This window comes from Thalassophryne amazonica, chromosome 9, assembly GCF_902500255.1.
Source record: "Thalassophryne amazonica chromosome 9, fThaAma1.1, whole genome shotgun sequence".
Classification (NCBI taxonomy): domain Eukaryota; kingdom Metazoa; phylum Chordata; class Actinopteri; order Batrachoidiformes; family Batrachoididae; genus Thalassophryne; species Thalassophryne amazonica.
Window position 1 is genome coordinate 23,187,897 of NC_047111.1, and position 15,715 is coordinate 23,203,611.

The following is a 15,715-nucleotide window of genomic DNA, read 5'->3' on the forward strand; positions in this document are numbered from 1 at the left end:
CTTTGTTAACTTTGGGTAGTTTTGAGTCTGTTTTGCCACTGCAGTGAATACTGTAATGTGTTTATGAGTGTTGGTTATGTTATCTGACAGGGTTACGCTCACACTGTTCAGTTAGTAGAAGCAACAAAAAGAAAAACCCCACAGCTATAAGCACATTCTTACAACACAGCCAATGCTCTCAAAAAAATAAAAAATGAATGAACATTTCAACCAGTTTGTTTCTAAGGTGTCGACCTTTGTGTAAACAAGGCACTGGCAGTATGAAAATGCAGAACAGTGAGAGAACACTCCCTGAAACTGTTCTGTCAAAGTGCCTGTCATTGCCGACTCTAAAAACGTTATGCGGTTGTTTCATAACTTTGAGGGGAAGAGACAAATTTTTAACTTTGTGAATACATCTTATAAATCAGCATGCATGTAATGCAATCTCATATAAGATGAGAGATGGCATCAAACCAGTGCTGCGATAACCAACGTTTATCTCAGACTGTCGGCCCGCATCAGCCTGAATGTGGAAGCACAACTTACTGACTAAATGTTCTTTCACAGGACTGTATTAATGCACAAAGATAAATACGGTGATTCACACTTGGATCCCTCACTTGGTCCTTTGCACGTTCATATGTTTTTCGATGTGCTAAGCTCGTATTAAGTCTTTAAATCCCAGTGTAAAGTGTTCAGGTTTGGTCTCTGAGAAGCAGGAAGCTGAGCTGATGGGAAACTTTAACCCTGCTCCAGACTCTCAGTAACTTGCACCGCCGAGTACATCGTTGAAGATGGCTGCCGGGCGAAGAAGGAAGTGGCTCTTTTAGGCTTCAAGCGTTTTATTTTCTTTGCCTAAAAAGTGGAACACATGACTTGTGAGCAATTTATTTGCCATTTCTAAGTAAATGATTTGAGTGTGTCTGCGCACAAGCAGCTCTTATTTAACTGTAGAGGTGCCATACGCTACACGATGGGTAATGCAAATGCCATCACGGCAGGACGCACAGACATGCCGCAATATTGCAACAGTTGCAGTGCTCATACATTGTAAACACGCCTCTCAGTGAGATGAGACACCCCCCATTGTAGCAGCTCAATCACATTCAAAACTGGAACGGGATTAGCATGCACATTGTGTTCTGCAATTATTTTGAAATCCAGTTCGCATCGTACAGCGTATGGCCGGCGTAAATAATTTAACACCGGTAAATGCTCGATGATGTAGTCAGTATCCACACTCACCGTTGTCCACGTAGCTTATAGTGTTCAGAGAATGGACCCGGCTGCACACGACACTGTTTTGTCTGCGCAGCAAGCCGCGCCGGCCGCCACAGCTGTTCTTGCTGCTCCCTGTTCCAGCAGGCTGCTGGGACAGACCTGCTTCACCGTCTGTTCCAGCTGCAGCTGCTCCATCAGACGTGGATTTCAGCTCCACGCAAAATTCAATGAAGCCGCTCATCAGCTCTGCCTGGTCAACAGAAAAATAACAGAGCTCATCAAGTCTGAAAGACACACAAATGAGTGTGTTACATGGAACTACACATCATCACTAAAGTGCTATATTTGGCTTTAATCACACGCGCTGAAACTCAAACTGGATGGCAACCCATATTAACATTAAAGCTGAGTGCTTTAACTGATCAAGAAATCTTTGCAAAGTCATGATCCTGAACTTAAAATTAACTTAACGTCAGGCCAAAAATATAATTAGTGCAAAATTTTAAACAGACAAAGTCTTCTGCACAGATTTTAATGTATATTTAAATAGTCAGAATTCTAACTGGAGAGACCGCCAAAGGAAACCTTCCAAGCCAAAATTCCTAGACTTTGGAAAAATCTAGACACATACCATGTAAAGTGTAGCAGATGATGGACAAACTAGTCCATTCCCTCCAGTTCATTATGAAAAACAATTCACGCAATCATCTTACAAATCTCCAAAATAAAGGCCCAGATGCAACAACCTGATAAACTTTGATCGAGCAGAGCAACAGTATCAGCAAGTTGGTTTTGTTTATGTAATATAACATAGACCTGTCTGCAACCAGCAAACACTGCCACCTGCTGGACATTTCTGGGCTTGTTGCAGGAAGTAGTAATCATCTCTTGCATGATGAAAATTGTGTGGCTTCACCCACACATTGCTCAAAATGAGTGTTTACTTCCCCCCCTCATTTCCAAAGCCTAGAACTGGTGGCCACCAAAGTCACTGCACATATAATAAATAGCAAAAGAAGAAAAGCAGTAAAACTCATGAGACAAAATACCCCTACACGTTAAGAAAAACAATAAAACATGATAAACAGGAGAAAATACACACACATTAAACCCTTACATATAGACAACTACCAGCATACCAGTGCCTCCATAGATGCAGCTGGTACTGTGTAGTGCTCAGTCATATGTTAGACAATTGCAAAACAAAGCCATCCTCAGAATCATTTAGTTGACATAATTTTAACCATAAAATTTCTTAAATTGGCTCTAAAAGCATTCATGCCTGCAGACACAAACACCTCACTTGCACTATAATATCTTGGTCTTAATTCTCTAAGCTCGATCTTTGTAGTTTGACCACAAATGTGTTGTATAAAGTGGACAAAGGCATCTTCACTCCATCTAAACGCACACTAAACATGTGCAAGAATATCTGCTTGTGTGCACTGTACATCTTATGGTACTGACTACAAAAATCATCATCTGTCAATTCTTCAGGTATGTAATTTGTCCTCCCTCATTCTAGCAATCAAAACAACACTTTTATCAGCATATTTAATAACACATTGCAGACCCGACACAACATGCAAAGAGGAGCTACCACAAACCACTGCAAAAACCACATCATCTGCATATATATGTAGATGATGTTGTGGTTTTTAGTTAAACGGGAGGGGAAGAACTCATTCAGCTCTCTCGCTCTTTCTCTCTCCCTCCCTCGCCATTGTCCTGCTGAGCAAACATGAAGCCTTTCATCTGTAAAACAAACTAAATTCCTAAATGTATCATCAGCGGCGCACACACGAGTAACTCTGGGTAAGCACTGAAGGATTTTGGTGTTTTTTTCCCTGTTCAGCGGAGAGAAAGTGAATCTCTGTTTGGCTGCCCTCCTCGGCTGTGCTCTGAGCTGCTGTTAAAGCATTTCACAGCCTCGGGACGTTGAAGTGGCTGATTTTTCAGTAACAATTCAGTTCATTTTTTGGAAAATCCGTGCTCGGCAGCACAGAACATTTGAACCTGAGAGCCGGGCGGAAATTTGCCATTACTGGAGGCGTAAAACTCTTGGTGCAGAAGAAACAGCTCAGCTTCAGCTCAGGAACCTCCCCCTCCTCCCACTCAGCAGTAAACAGAGCAGACAGCAGAGAGCAGGCAGCACGAGAGAGGTTTCACAGACGTTTCTCTCCAGTATCAGAAAATCCCACAGGTTGGATCAGGAAATTCCGATCCGCAAATTACTTCGGTATCTGCCACTTACGTGCTTTGCCCCTTCTATACTGAAGGCTGACCATGGCTGAGTTTTGAACTTCTCTGCCCATGTGATGTCACACATCGCTGTTACAGCAGACTGCATGGCCGCCTGCTGGTAGCTTTAGCAGGGCTGTGAAATGAAAATTGTGAAACCCGAGGAAAATTTGCAGGGGGTCTGGGGTCTCGGGCCCCATGGGTCCCCAGAAACCATATTAATTTTTTATCTAATGATACATTTTCAGCATCTCCTGAATGGAAAAAAAAAAAAAAATCTCAAAATTAGCGCATATTTAAATGATCCTATATTCAACCTTTCATTTGAACTGTCAATGATAATGTTGAAATAACAGAATATGATGTGGAAGTACGATCTAGAAAGATTTTCCTTTTAATTGTAAACCAAATTATGCATTACTCAAAACAGTTAAACTAACGAAATTTATGAAGACTGAATATACTGTTAAAGCATTTCAAAAACCACATTGTAGAATATTTTGAAAATCAGGGTAAAATATTAATAACATTCCTTATTGTAAAAAAGCCACATATGCTTGTGTAAATTCCTGTAAATCCACTCAAAGCCAGTGTCTTTTTCCCATGAAAAGTCTACATTAATAAAAACTCATTTGCATTGTTGTGTAAATTCATGTAAATCGATTATTCAAAGCCACAATCTTTTTTCCAATGAAAGAAAGCCTAGATTAATGAAAGACAAGTCACACAATCTTGCCTAAAATCCTGTTTGGACAATACAATGTTTATTTTCCAGAGAGAAAAATTCTTACCGTCTTTAATGATGGCACAGCCCGTTTTTCCCGTTCTTTCAGGTGTGTTCACGAAGCCAGCGACAATTCCACAAATTCTTGTCCTTATCAGACTTTTTCAAACCATCTTTCTTGCCATCTCCCCTCTGTCCGGCGGTGCTCTGTGACACAGACATGCTGCAAAATTCTTCTTTTAAAAACTTGAGAGCTCTAAAGGTTTGCAATGTCCACATGCTACGTTTAGCTTAAGCATCTCGCAGAAGCCACACAGCATCACCGCAGCAACCAACCAGTCCCGCTTTATGACAACTGTCGTAACAGTCAGGCTTTGAGTGGCATTTATCTTCTGCGAAGTTCCACGGATCTGAGGAAACTGATTTGTATCTGTAACACACAGATCAATGTCCGTGAACTTATAAAACTTGCATGATGTCGTTAAAAAAAAAAAGAGAACGCTTTGCGATAGACATTTTAAAAACTCAGCGATGATCCTAATTACAGAGTACAACACTAACACACCCCCCCAATTGATGAAATTCGCAGAATTTCGCAGATCCACTGAGTTTTCACAGTCCTGCTTTAGACCAGCCATACAAAAACGCTTATACCTTTAACATAAATGATCACACATGCCTACAACGTTTCATATGGGCTCTCAATATTATAATCTACCAACCCAATCATGAATTATGTTTTTCCATTCCTTTAAAAATCACAGCATGTATTTTTCTCTAACAACAAACTGGCATAACAGCTGTAACAGACTGAAATTTGAAAACACCAGCTGCAGAGTATTCTCTGGTGTTAGCAGCATATTTGCTCTCATTACTGAAAACCTTTGAAATAAAACACACACTCAAAGATGAATCTGCCACTTCCTCTAACAGCACGACATCATTAAACTGATGTTCAAATCCATCAGAAATGGCAGAGCTGCCACCCAAAACAAACTTTAATCAGCATTCGTCAACAGTCCTAAACAAACAGCTAACTGGTGTCATCTGACCATTTACTACTTGTTTGAGTAGATCTTGAGCAATTTATTGACAGGAGTGCCATCTTCTTCACCATCAAACTCGAGCCAGAGAATGTGCGAGTCCCTCTCGTCCTCAGGGTAGCTGTGGTCCCAGGACAGCTCGCTGAAACGCAGACCGAGTAGCACATGCTGCCAGAAAACCAGCATCATCTTGTCAACATTCCTGTCCCAGAACGCACACATCTAACAGATGCAAAGTGAGAATTTGTCTAATGCTCACCTTCTCTTTGCTGTCCATTACATAAACACCTTCCAGGCAGATTCCAACACTAACACCTTTGCGTCCTCCTCGGTGGAGAATCCCCTGCACTGGTTTGTCAATCTCCCCAAAGAAGAAAGCGCACCTGTTATATTTAATAAATAAACTGTGGTTATATAGGTATACATACATACATACATACATACATACATACATACAAACATACACACCCAGCTGTAGAAATGCAAACCTTAGATTCAACAAAAGTGACACAAATTCATACCCGTAGTAAGGCAGAGTGTGACATGTACTGAGGTACTGGTGTAGGAGCTGGTTAGGCTCTGGAGCGTTTCCTGCAGACGTCGTAATCTTTTGGTACTCGTGCAACAGGTTCTGCTCCAGTTCAGCATGGCGGCTTGATTTGCCTCTCAGAGTGGAGAACAAACCCCCACTTCCCATTATGACATGTGCAGGCAGAAAGGAAGACAGCTTCTTTTCTCTATGGATGGCAGACAATTTAAGTGAACACAGTACATATATAATTAAAGAGGAGCATCATTTCACCTGCATCACCATCACTCTGTGTGTGTGTGTGTGTGTGTGTCTGATATGATAAGTCAATGTAGGAATTATCGTGACAGGCATGAAACAAAAATGTGACTTTTCTAATAAAATTCTAAACGGTAAAAAAAAAAAAAAAAAAAAAAAAAAAAAATCAGTTTTACTTACCTAATAACTGCAGTAACTTCTTGGTTGTCCAGTCCAGTTCCTTTATCCAAGGCTAGAGATAAAGCTCCGAGACTCATCCAGTGTTCAGGATCACAGGGATATCGGCCCATGAGGATGTTGCTTCTGCATTCTTCATACAGAAGCTTCAGTACACCATCATCTTCAATCTGCTCAGTGAAAAGAGATCAACAACAGTTGTTAAAGTAATCTGGGAAATTATTTTAGAAGATAAGCAGATGTGACAGCAATCACCCGAACATGAAGAAAGCTCATTTTGCTAGTTTACAACTAACAATTACGAGCAAAGTACTGCAACAAACCTATTTTACAGATTAAATTATCTTTTTTTTGGAAATAAGTAAATAGTCGTTTAATCTTTTGACAAAAACATTTTGTTTTGAATGATAAATTCCTACATGTAAAACCATGGAATTACTCAGTTTGGCATCTTTGTGAGAAATGACAAACAATTAATAGACTGTTTTTCTGTCAATAATTTTGCCATTTCAGCCCTACAAATACTTCAACACATTCCCACAGCCAAAACACCTTTTTTTCTTCTTTTTTTTAATAAAGCTAGACTCCATGACATAAGATTGCAAAATTGTGTGTGAACTACCTATTTATAAACACTACCCAATCTAGAGCCCATGGATCCCATGGGCAACATACTATCTTATTTTTACCTTTAATCCATTTGTCTTTTTTTAAACACAGCATATAAGGTCTTAACTTGTGCACTTCAAAAATGTAGTATATTAACCGACAAACATGTACCTGCAGCTCTTTAGACTTGGGATAAAACACGTTTCTACGGTATTGGAGACACGGCTCATCTGAGGAGAAAACGTAAAGGACAATAAATATATAAGTATGCAAATAAATGTCAGATACGCAGCCCAAAATAATGACAATGTTAACAACAATTTCATATAAAATGTGACATCTGCTCTTTAATCACATACACACTGAAGGCTGATCCACTCCACTAGAGAAACACATATAGTGACACAGAATAAATTTTAATCAAATCAGTTACTCCAGAGAGGAGCAGTGATCTCTCAAATTTGTGCCACATTGAGTGAAAAAAATTTTTTTTAGCACAGCACAAATAAGACTATAAATTTTTCATAAGCTCTTGTGTTCAATACACAAGAAGTTCTTCACAGTTGTTGACACTGGGATTATGAACGTTATGTTTTGTTGATAAAACAAGTTTTTTTTAAATGGCATACCTTATGACACAAAATGATAAATTTATCATTAAATATGTCACTTTCAGCCTATGATTTTGGAAGAATAAAGGAAGCCAAATACTATTCATAATTCATGATAATGTTGACACTATGGTAATTATTACCACAATGAACAATACTGATTAACGTATTTTTCATATTTTAATTTTATTTTATTTTTTTGACTATGTTGGGAGGCCCTGTGATTTATACTCCGGTGTGACTTATATATTGAAAATCACAACTTTGTATTTATAACAACAACTATTTACATAAGATTTTCCCAACAATCAATGCACTAAAAAAAGTAAATGCCAATTAAAAAAGAAAAGAATAAATGCCAATTATAAAATGTACACTATAACAGTGCACAAGAATCCAAATTAAAGCCCTCATAATACAGAATAAAGGTGTAACTTATAGGTCGTCCCACGTCCTCTTTTTTTTTTTTTTTAAAGAGGCATTTTTGGACAGGTGCAACTTATACTCCAGACAATATGGAACAACCATAATGTCACTATTATTAGCAACTAAAGATCAATCTGGACAGTAGTATGTTCTCTCATTTTCCACAACTCTGTTAAAATAATACCCCATAAAAAAAACATAAAATTGGTAATCAAAAGAGAGAAGAAGCCATCATCATAACACCAAAATTTTCAAAAGAAATTTAAACACATTTCTAATCACATTTATGCTGCTTGTGAACCGAACAGAAAAAAATAACACAGCAGACACCGTGACCTCTACGTACAGTCATTTTTCTGTAAGTGTGTTTGTTCTATTACAACTGCAAACCATAAATAACCAAACCTTTGGCAGGAAGTTTAGATTTTTCTGGTGAACCAGTGGTTCAGTTCTTTAATGTCATATATGGAGGGTTAACTGTAACTGATGACCTGTAAACACAGCTGAGAAATCCTGATCAAGACATCAGCTTTCAGGATTCTTTCACCACTTACAATGTTTATGTGCAATAAGCTTCTCATTTAGACAACTTTTAGCTGACTTAGAAAAGATGACCACAACAGCTGCATTACACAAGCATGTAAACTCACTAACACACAAATGTGAAACTCACCTTGTGATATGTCCTCTTCTGAAGCCTCCGTGAAGCGATACAGCAAGTCCTGCCACTGCCGACACAATTTATAAGGCTGATGTCGCGGTTTTAACTGCAACTCTGAGAAATAATGGGTCAGAAAAAAGTTACACAGTAAGAAATGCATCTTTTACTATTTGTTGATGCGTTAGTTCAATGTTTCCAGGAGGAAGCTGCGCTATGGTTCTCATAACTGTTTGCTTTGGCGTGGGCATTAAAAATGATGAGGCACTTATTTTCTCAGTAATCATGCATTAAATGTACCCAACAGTCTACTCTATTGATAGCTGCTAAAAGTGCTGTTAACAAACAACATTAATTAAGGTGAGTTTCACTCAGTGAAAGTATTGCAGCAGGTGCATCTTGGATGATCAGTTAGGACATTTTATCACACAACAAGCCAAATTATTCCAGGTGTTTGTAATAAAATGCTCAAAATGGCACACAGCTCTCCACAACAGCTAGCACCCACTACCACATGACAATAAGTTACCAACGTTATGAGAGGCAGAGTTGCTGGGCTCAGCCACTGTCAAAGTGACCACACTCCTAACTGTACTTATCTATGAAGTTAGAGGGGGGAAAATAATCTCCATACAGTTGTCATGGAGGGGGGAAAGTACAACTTTTCCTTTTTCCAGAAAGGGCTTCATCTGAGACTATTGAAGGTTACAACATGGTGCTAACTTGACAATGTGATTTTGTAGTTGTGTGAACACATTGATAGAGAAATTCCATGGAAATAAAACCAAGCACAAATGTAAAACCTCTGCTGTAGCGCGGTGATTGCCTTCCAAGTCTCTCCATACTTGAGATAAATGGCAGAAAACTCCTTTCCCAGAAAATATTACTGATGTCTCCATCCTCATGGGATTAATTTAACATGACATCATTTCTACCTATTTTAAAAAAAACATAAAAAGGTACTGACACATAAACACACTGTAAAAATGAGTAAAATTATGCCTTCAGCCTGGAATTAAAAATCACTAAGGAATTCCAGTAATTATTACTTTACTCCCTCCCCCTCTAGCTGCCATCTTATTGTGGTGGGGGAGTTTGCGTACCCGGATGATCCTAGGAGCTATGTTGTCAGGGGCTTTGTGCCCCTTGTAGGGTCTCCCAAGGCAAACAGGTCCTAGGTGATGGGTCAGACTAAGGGCAGTTCAGAACCTCCATGACCAGTAAAAAAAAAATCAAGGACCGAGACATCGCCCGGTATGGCAGGGCCCCACCGTGGAGCCAGGCCTGGGGTTGGGGCTCAAGCGCGAGCGCCTGGTGGTCGGGCCTTAGCCCATGGGGCCCGGCCGGGCTCAGCCCGAAAGAGCGACGTGGGCCCGCCCTCCTGTGTGTTCACCACCTGCAGAGGGGGCCATGGGGGTCGGGTGCAGAGAGGATTGGGTGGCGGTCAAGGGCGGGTGGCCCGGCGGCACGGTCCATGCTCACAGCCCCTGGCTGTTGGGACGTGGAATGTCACCTCGCTGGGGGTGAAGGAGCCTGAGCTTGTGCGGGAGGTTGAGAGATAGTCGGGCTCACCTCCACACACAGCTTGGGCTCTGGTACCCAACTCCTGGAGAGGGGCTGGACGCTTCATTTTTCTGGCATTGCCCACGGGGAGAGGCGGAGAGCTGGGGTCGCACTGCTTATTGCTCCCCAGCTCAGTCGCCATGTGTTGGAGTTCACTCCAGTGAACGAGAGGGTCGCGTCCCTACGCCTTCGGGTCAGAGACAGGTCTCTCACCGTTGTCTCGGCCTACGGGCCAAGCGGCAGTGCAGAGTACCCGACCTTCTTGGAGTCCCTGGGAGGGGTACTAGATAGCGCTCCGACTGGGGACTCTATTGTTCTCCTGGGGGATTTTAATGCCCACGTGGGCGGCGACAGTGAGACCTGGAGGGGGGTGATCGGGAAGCACGGCCTCCCCGATCTGAACCCAAGTGGTGTTCAGTTGTTGGACTTCTATGCTAGTCACAGTTTGTCCATCACGAACACCATGTTCAAGCACCAGGGTGTCCATAAGTGCACGTGGCACCAGGACACCCTGAGCCGGAGATCGATGATCGACTTTGTAGTCGTATCATCTGACCTTCGGCCATGTGTCTCGGACACTCGAGTGAAGAGAGGGGCAGAGCTGTCGACCGATCACCACCTGGTGGTGAGTTGGATTCGCTGGGAGGGGAGGAAGCCGGTCAGACCTGGCAGGCCCAAACGTATCATGAGGGTCTGCTGGGAACGACTGGCGGAACCTTCTGTTAGCGAGGTCTTCAACTCCCACCTCCGGGAGAGCTACTCCGAGTGGACCATGTTCTCCACCTCCATTGTCAATGCGGCCGCTTGTAGCTGTGGCGCAAGGTCTCTGGTGCATGTCGCGGCGGCAATCCCCGAACCCGGTGGTGGACGCCGGAAGTAAGGGATGCTGTCAAGCTGAAGAAGGAGTCCTACTTATCTTTGTTGGTAGGTGGGACCTCAGAGGCAGCTGACAGGTACCGGCAGGCCAAGCGTGCCGCAGCCCGTGCGGTCGCAGAGGCAAAAACTCGGGTCTGGGAGGAGTTTGGGGAGGCCATGGAGAAGGACTATTGGTCAGCCTCGAAGAGATTCTGGCAAACCGTCCGACGCCTCAGGAGACGGGAGCAGCTCTCCACCAGCACTGTTTACAGTGCAGGTGGGGAGCTGTTGACCCTAACTGGGGATGTTGTCGGGCGGTGGAAGGAATACTTCGAGGATCTCCTCAATCCCATCGTCACGTCTTTCGAAGAGGAAGCAGAGACTGGGGACTCAGAGGCGGACTCATCCATTACCCAGGCTGAAGTCACCGTGGTGGTTAGAAAGCTCCTTGGTGGCAAGGCTCCTGGGGTGGATAAAATCCGTCCTGAGCACCTTAAGTCTTTGGATGTTATGGGACTGTCTTGGCTGACATGCCTCTGCAACATCGCGTGGCGATCGGGGACAGTGCCTCTGGTTTGGCAGACTGGGGTGGTGGTCCCTCTGTTTAAGAAGGCGGACAGGAGGGTGTGTTCCAACTATAGGGAGATCACACTCCTCAGCCTCCCCGGTAAGGTCTATTCCAGAGCACTGGAGAGGAGAATTCAACCGATGGTCAAACCTCGGATTCAGAAGGAGCAGTGTGGTTTTCGTCCTGATCGCAGCATACTGGACCAGCTCTACATGCGCCATCGGGTGCTCGAGGGTTCATGGGAGTTCGCCCAACCAGTCCACATGTGTTTTGTGGATCTGGAGAAGGCCGTGTCCCTCGGGGCACCCTGTGGGGGGTGCTCCGGGAGTATGGGGTGCTTTGCTAAGGGCTATCCAGTCCCTGTATGACCGCAGCAGGAGCTTGGTTCGCATTGCTGGTAGTAAGTCAAACCTGTTTCCAGTGCACGTTGGCCTCCACCAGGGCTGCCCTTTGTCACTGGTTCTGTTCATTATTTTTATGGACAGAATTTCTAGGCGCAGCCAGGGTGTAGAGGGGGTCTGGTTTGGGAACCACAGACTCTCGTCTCTGCTGTTTGCAGATGATGCGGTTCTGTTGGCTTCGTCAAATCAGGACCTTCAGTGTGCACTGGGGCGGTTTGCAGCCGAGTGTGAAGCGTCCGGGATGAAAATCAGCACCTCCAAATCCGAGGCCATGGTTCTCGACCGGAAAAAGGTGTTTTGCCCTCGTCAGGTCGGTGGAGTGTCCTTGCCTCAAGTGGAGGAGTTTAAGTATCTCGGGGTCTTGTTCACGAGTGAGAACGGATGGAGCGTGAGATCGATAGACGGATCGGTGCAGCATCTGCAGTGATGCGGTCTCTGTATTGGACCGTCGTGGTGAAGAGAGAGCTGAGTAGGGGGGCAAAGCTCTCGAATTACCGATCGATCTACGTTCTGATCCTCACCTATGGTCATGAGATTTGGCTCATGACTGAAAGAACGAGATCGCGAGTACAAGCGGCCTAGATGTGTTTCCCCCGCAGGGTGGCTGGGCGCTCCCTTAGAGATAGGGTGAGGAGCTCGGCCACTCAGGAGGAGCTCGGAGTTGAGCCGCTGCTCCTCCACGTCGAAAGGAGTCAGTTGAAGTGGCTCGGGCATCTTTTCCGGATGCCCCCTGGACGCCTCGCTGGAGAGGTGTTCCGGGCACGTCCCATTGGGAGGTGGCCCCGGGGAAGACCCAGGACACGCTGGAGGGACTACATCTCTCGGCTGGCTTGGGAATGCCTTGGGGTTCCCCCGGAGGAGCTGGTGGAGGTGTGTGTGTGTGGATCGGGAGGTCTGGGCGGCTTTGCTTGAGCTGCTGCCCCCGCGACCCGACTCCAGATAAAGCTGAAGAAAACGGATGGATGGATGGATGGATTACTTTACTCCACCTCCTCATATAAAATTAGTCCTGTCCAAATAGTGTTTTAAACAGCTAATTATTCTGACTACATTACAGAAACTGGGGACTGAAATTAATGCCAGTGAAATTAAATCTTTGCCCGAACCACCCTCCGCAAACCCATCCGATCACTGTCAATCTTCACTTTACACATAGACAAAATGTGATGTTCAGTTTAAAAAAAATAATAATTAAAGTGCTAGATTAAAGCTCCTTACCAAGCAGAGGAGAACACAGCCAGAAGGCAAACACATCCTGTGCAGAATCAGGAATGTGGAGGGCATCACAAACACTGCGGGCCAACTCATGCACAGTGATGCTACAGAGCCCTTCAACATTTAAATGCACTGCACTGTCTCCAAACAGGTATATAAACACGTCCTGAGCTGTGAGGACACACAGTAAAAGGAAAAGACAAGAGAAATAAATTAAAAAAAAAAAAATAGTATCACATGCTTGAAATACCATTTTCAATTTGAGAGTTTTATGTTTTGTCATACCACGGGTAAGTGTCGCAGAAGAAGCAACGCTTCCTCTTTGAGAGTGACTGTCTGAATCTGGAGCAAAACTGCACTCGTCACCTTCCATTTCTAAACTTAAATACAAACACATAGTAGCTGTCAAAATATGACACAAAAGTATATACACAAAAATGGAATTTCAGCATTTTGATGCATTTCTAAAACATACAGTCTACTGGAGGGCTTTCTTCAAAATATGTGAAACTTTTCACTAGACTGTCAAAAGACACAACAGGAGACTCAGTCTTACATTTGATACATTTACTTGGATTAAAATCGTTCTCTGCTCCACTCAACCATGAAGCTGTGACTGGTGATGCAACAGACAAAAGTTGCACTCTGCCAACTTTCTCCAATCACGAATACTGAAGTCTCTAACAGCATTAGTTGTCTGGGTGTCTTGGTGGCTTTCCTCATTCGCCTCCTTGTACAGTGACTCAATGCAGAGTACGCTAAGCAGATTTATTTGAAAATGTAGTCCAAGACCTATTCAGGGACTCCAATTAAGAGCTGCGGGGTGCTGGAGCCTATCCCAGCAGTCATACAGTGTGAGGCGGGTGTACACCCTGGACAGGACACCAGTCTGTCGCAGAGCCACATACAGATAAACAAACACATTCACACCTGCACGCACACTTACGGACAACTGAAAGTTTCCAATTCACCTAACCTGCATGTCTTTGGATGTGGGAGGAAGCCGGAGCACCTGGAGGGAACCCACGCAAATACGGGGAGAACTTGCTATGTCCACATAGAAAGGCCACATGTGAGAATCATGACCTTCTTGCTGTGAGGCAACAGTGCTAACTGCTAAGGCACTGTGCTACCCTGTGATTTCTTAGTTTTTTTTTGTTGTTGTTGCTTTTTTTATTGTTAGGGGTTATTGTAATGGTTAGGTTTAGGATTGCTAATGTGGAGTTGCGTCAGGAAGGGCATCCAGCATAAAACTTGTGTTAATTCAACATGCAGGCCCACCTTGGATCTGCTGTGGCGACCCCGAGTGAAAACAAGGGAGCAGCCGAAGGAACTTTAGTAATCTACGTATTAATAGCAAATACATGTACAAGTACGCAGGCTCATTATCACGTAACCTATACTGAAAATGACGTACCAAAAGAACTACGTACAGAAAACTACTAAAACGTACATATAAATAGATAATCACTGCCACAAACAAAAGCTGAAACCAGTTTGCGTACTGCGTGTAGCATTACCCATTCACAGCTATCTCAAGAAAACTGGCTGTAAAAGAGATGCTTTTGTTGTGTTATGCTAATGGGAAAATACAAACTTGCACGCCATTGCTTTGTCATACAGATACAACAAGATGCGTACAGTCATAACCACGTCACCAAGACTAGCTCATCAGAAGCGAAGAATTTTGTATTATTAATACGGTTACGTATTAATAATACACTGCCATCGTTTAGAAATGTTGTTACGTTGTTGGTGAAGGAGTTAACATAATTAGGCACTGTTGAACTGACAAGTCAAAACAAACCCAAACAAATGTTCCAATAAACACTTCACCTGCTACAAACTTAAGTTTGTTACAAAATATTAACTCAGCAGCAACCATCCAGCAGTGAAACAATTTCAGAGTAGCATTAAGCTAGCTTGTTTTTCAAAGTAGGAACAAAATGTCGTTAAAAGGTGTCCACTTACCGTGCCAATTCGTTGTTTTCAATCGCCGAATATGCTATTAATCAGACAACGCTAATGTTATAAGTAATATGGCGTTAACTTAACGCTTCGCTTTAGCTTCAACTTGCTAGTCAAACACTCGGCTAAAACTAGCATCCCACAGCAGGCGCGGAGTTTTTTTTACTTTATTTAAACAGTCACGACAGTCAGCAAATCGTAAACATGTTGCGTATCAACAACGTCAAACTGTTTTAATAAGGAGTTACACAAAATATCTTTTTATTGGTCAAAATATTAAAGGATCAATAAAAATGATACGTTTTGACACTTTGATTTTGGTAATATTGTTGTGTGGGCCGCCCGAAGTGGAGGTACTGCTGGCTCACCACCAGAGGGTGCCCTGCCTGTTGTCGGGTTTCAGGCACCAGAGGGCGCAGCCGCCTCACAGGAGCTCCAGGTGCGCCGACACAGACAGCTGTCAGTCATCATCATCATCATCATGACCACCATAAAAGCCTGGGAGAATCATTAGAACCCTACCGAGTTATCAGCTTACCACACAGGTAACCTACTCAGCCGTTTTGTGCCGTTCGCACAGTTATTGCTACTGATTTTTGCAGTTGTAACCTTTGTATACTCGCAGCTTGGAGCTGGGTTTGTGGAAGTTGGAGGGAGTTGGCGTTT

At 43.3% G+C, this 15,715-nt stretch overlaps 1 protein-coding gene across 1 annotated transcript; it reads right to left on the minus strand.

The window, feature by feature from the left end:
- Positions 1 to 15,156, minus strand: frmd8 (FERM domain containing 8). Its single transcript, XM_034177772.1, is given in 11 exon segments — positions 1 to 857; positions 1,222 to 1,453; positions 5,221 to 5,379; positions 5,471 to 5,594; positions 5,733 to 5,948; positions 6,179 to 6,345; positions 6,956 to 7,014; positions 8,495 to 8,596; positions 13,085 to 13,252; positions 13,367 to 13,458; positions 15,050 to 15,156. Coding segments are annotated over 10 exon segments (1,449 nt in total). The 5' UTR covers positions 13,455 to 13,458; positions 15,050 to 15,156; the 3' UTR covers positions 1 to 723.
- Positions 15,157 to 15,715: the final 559 nt, after the last annotated feature.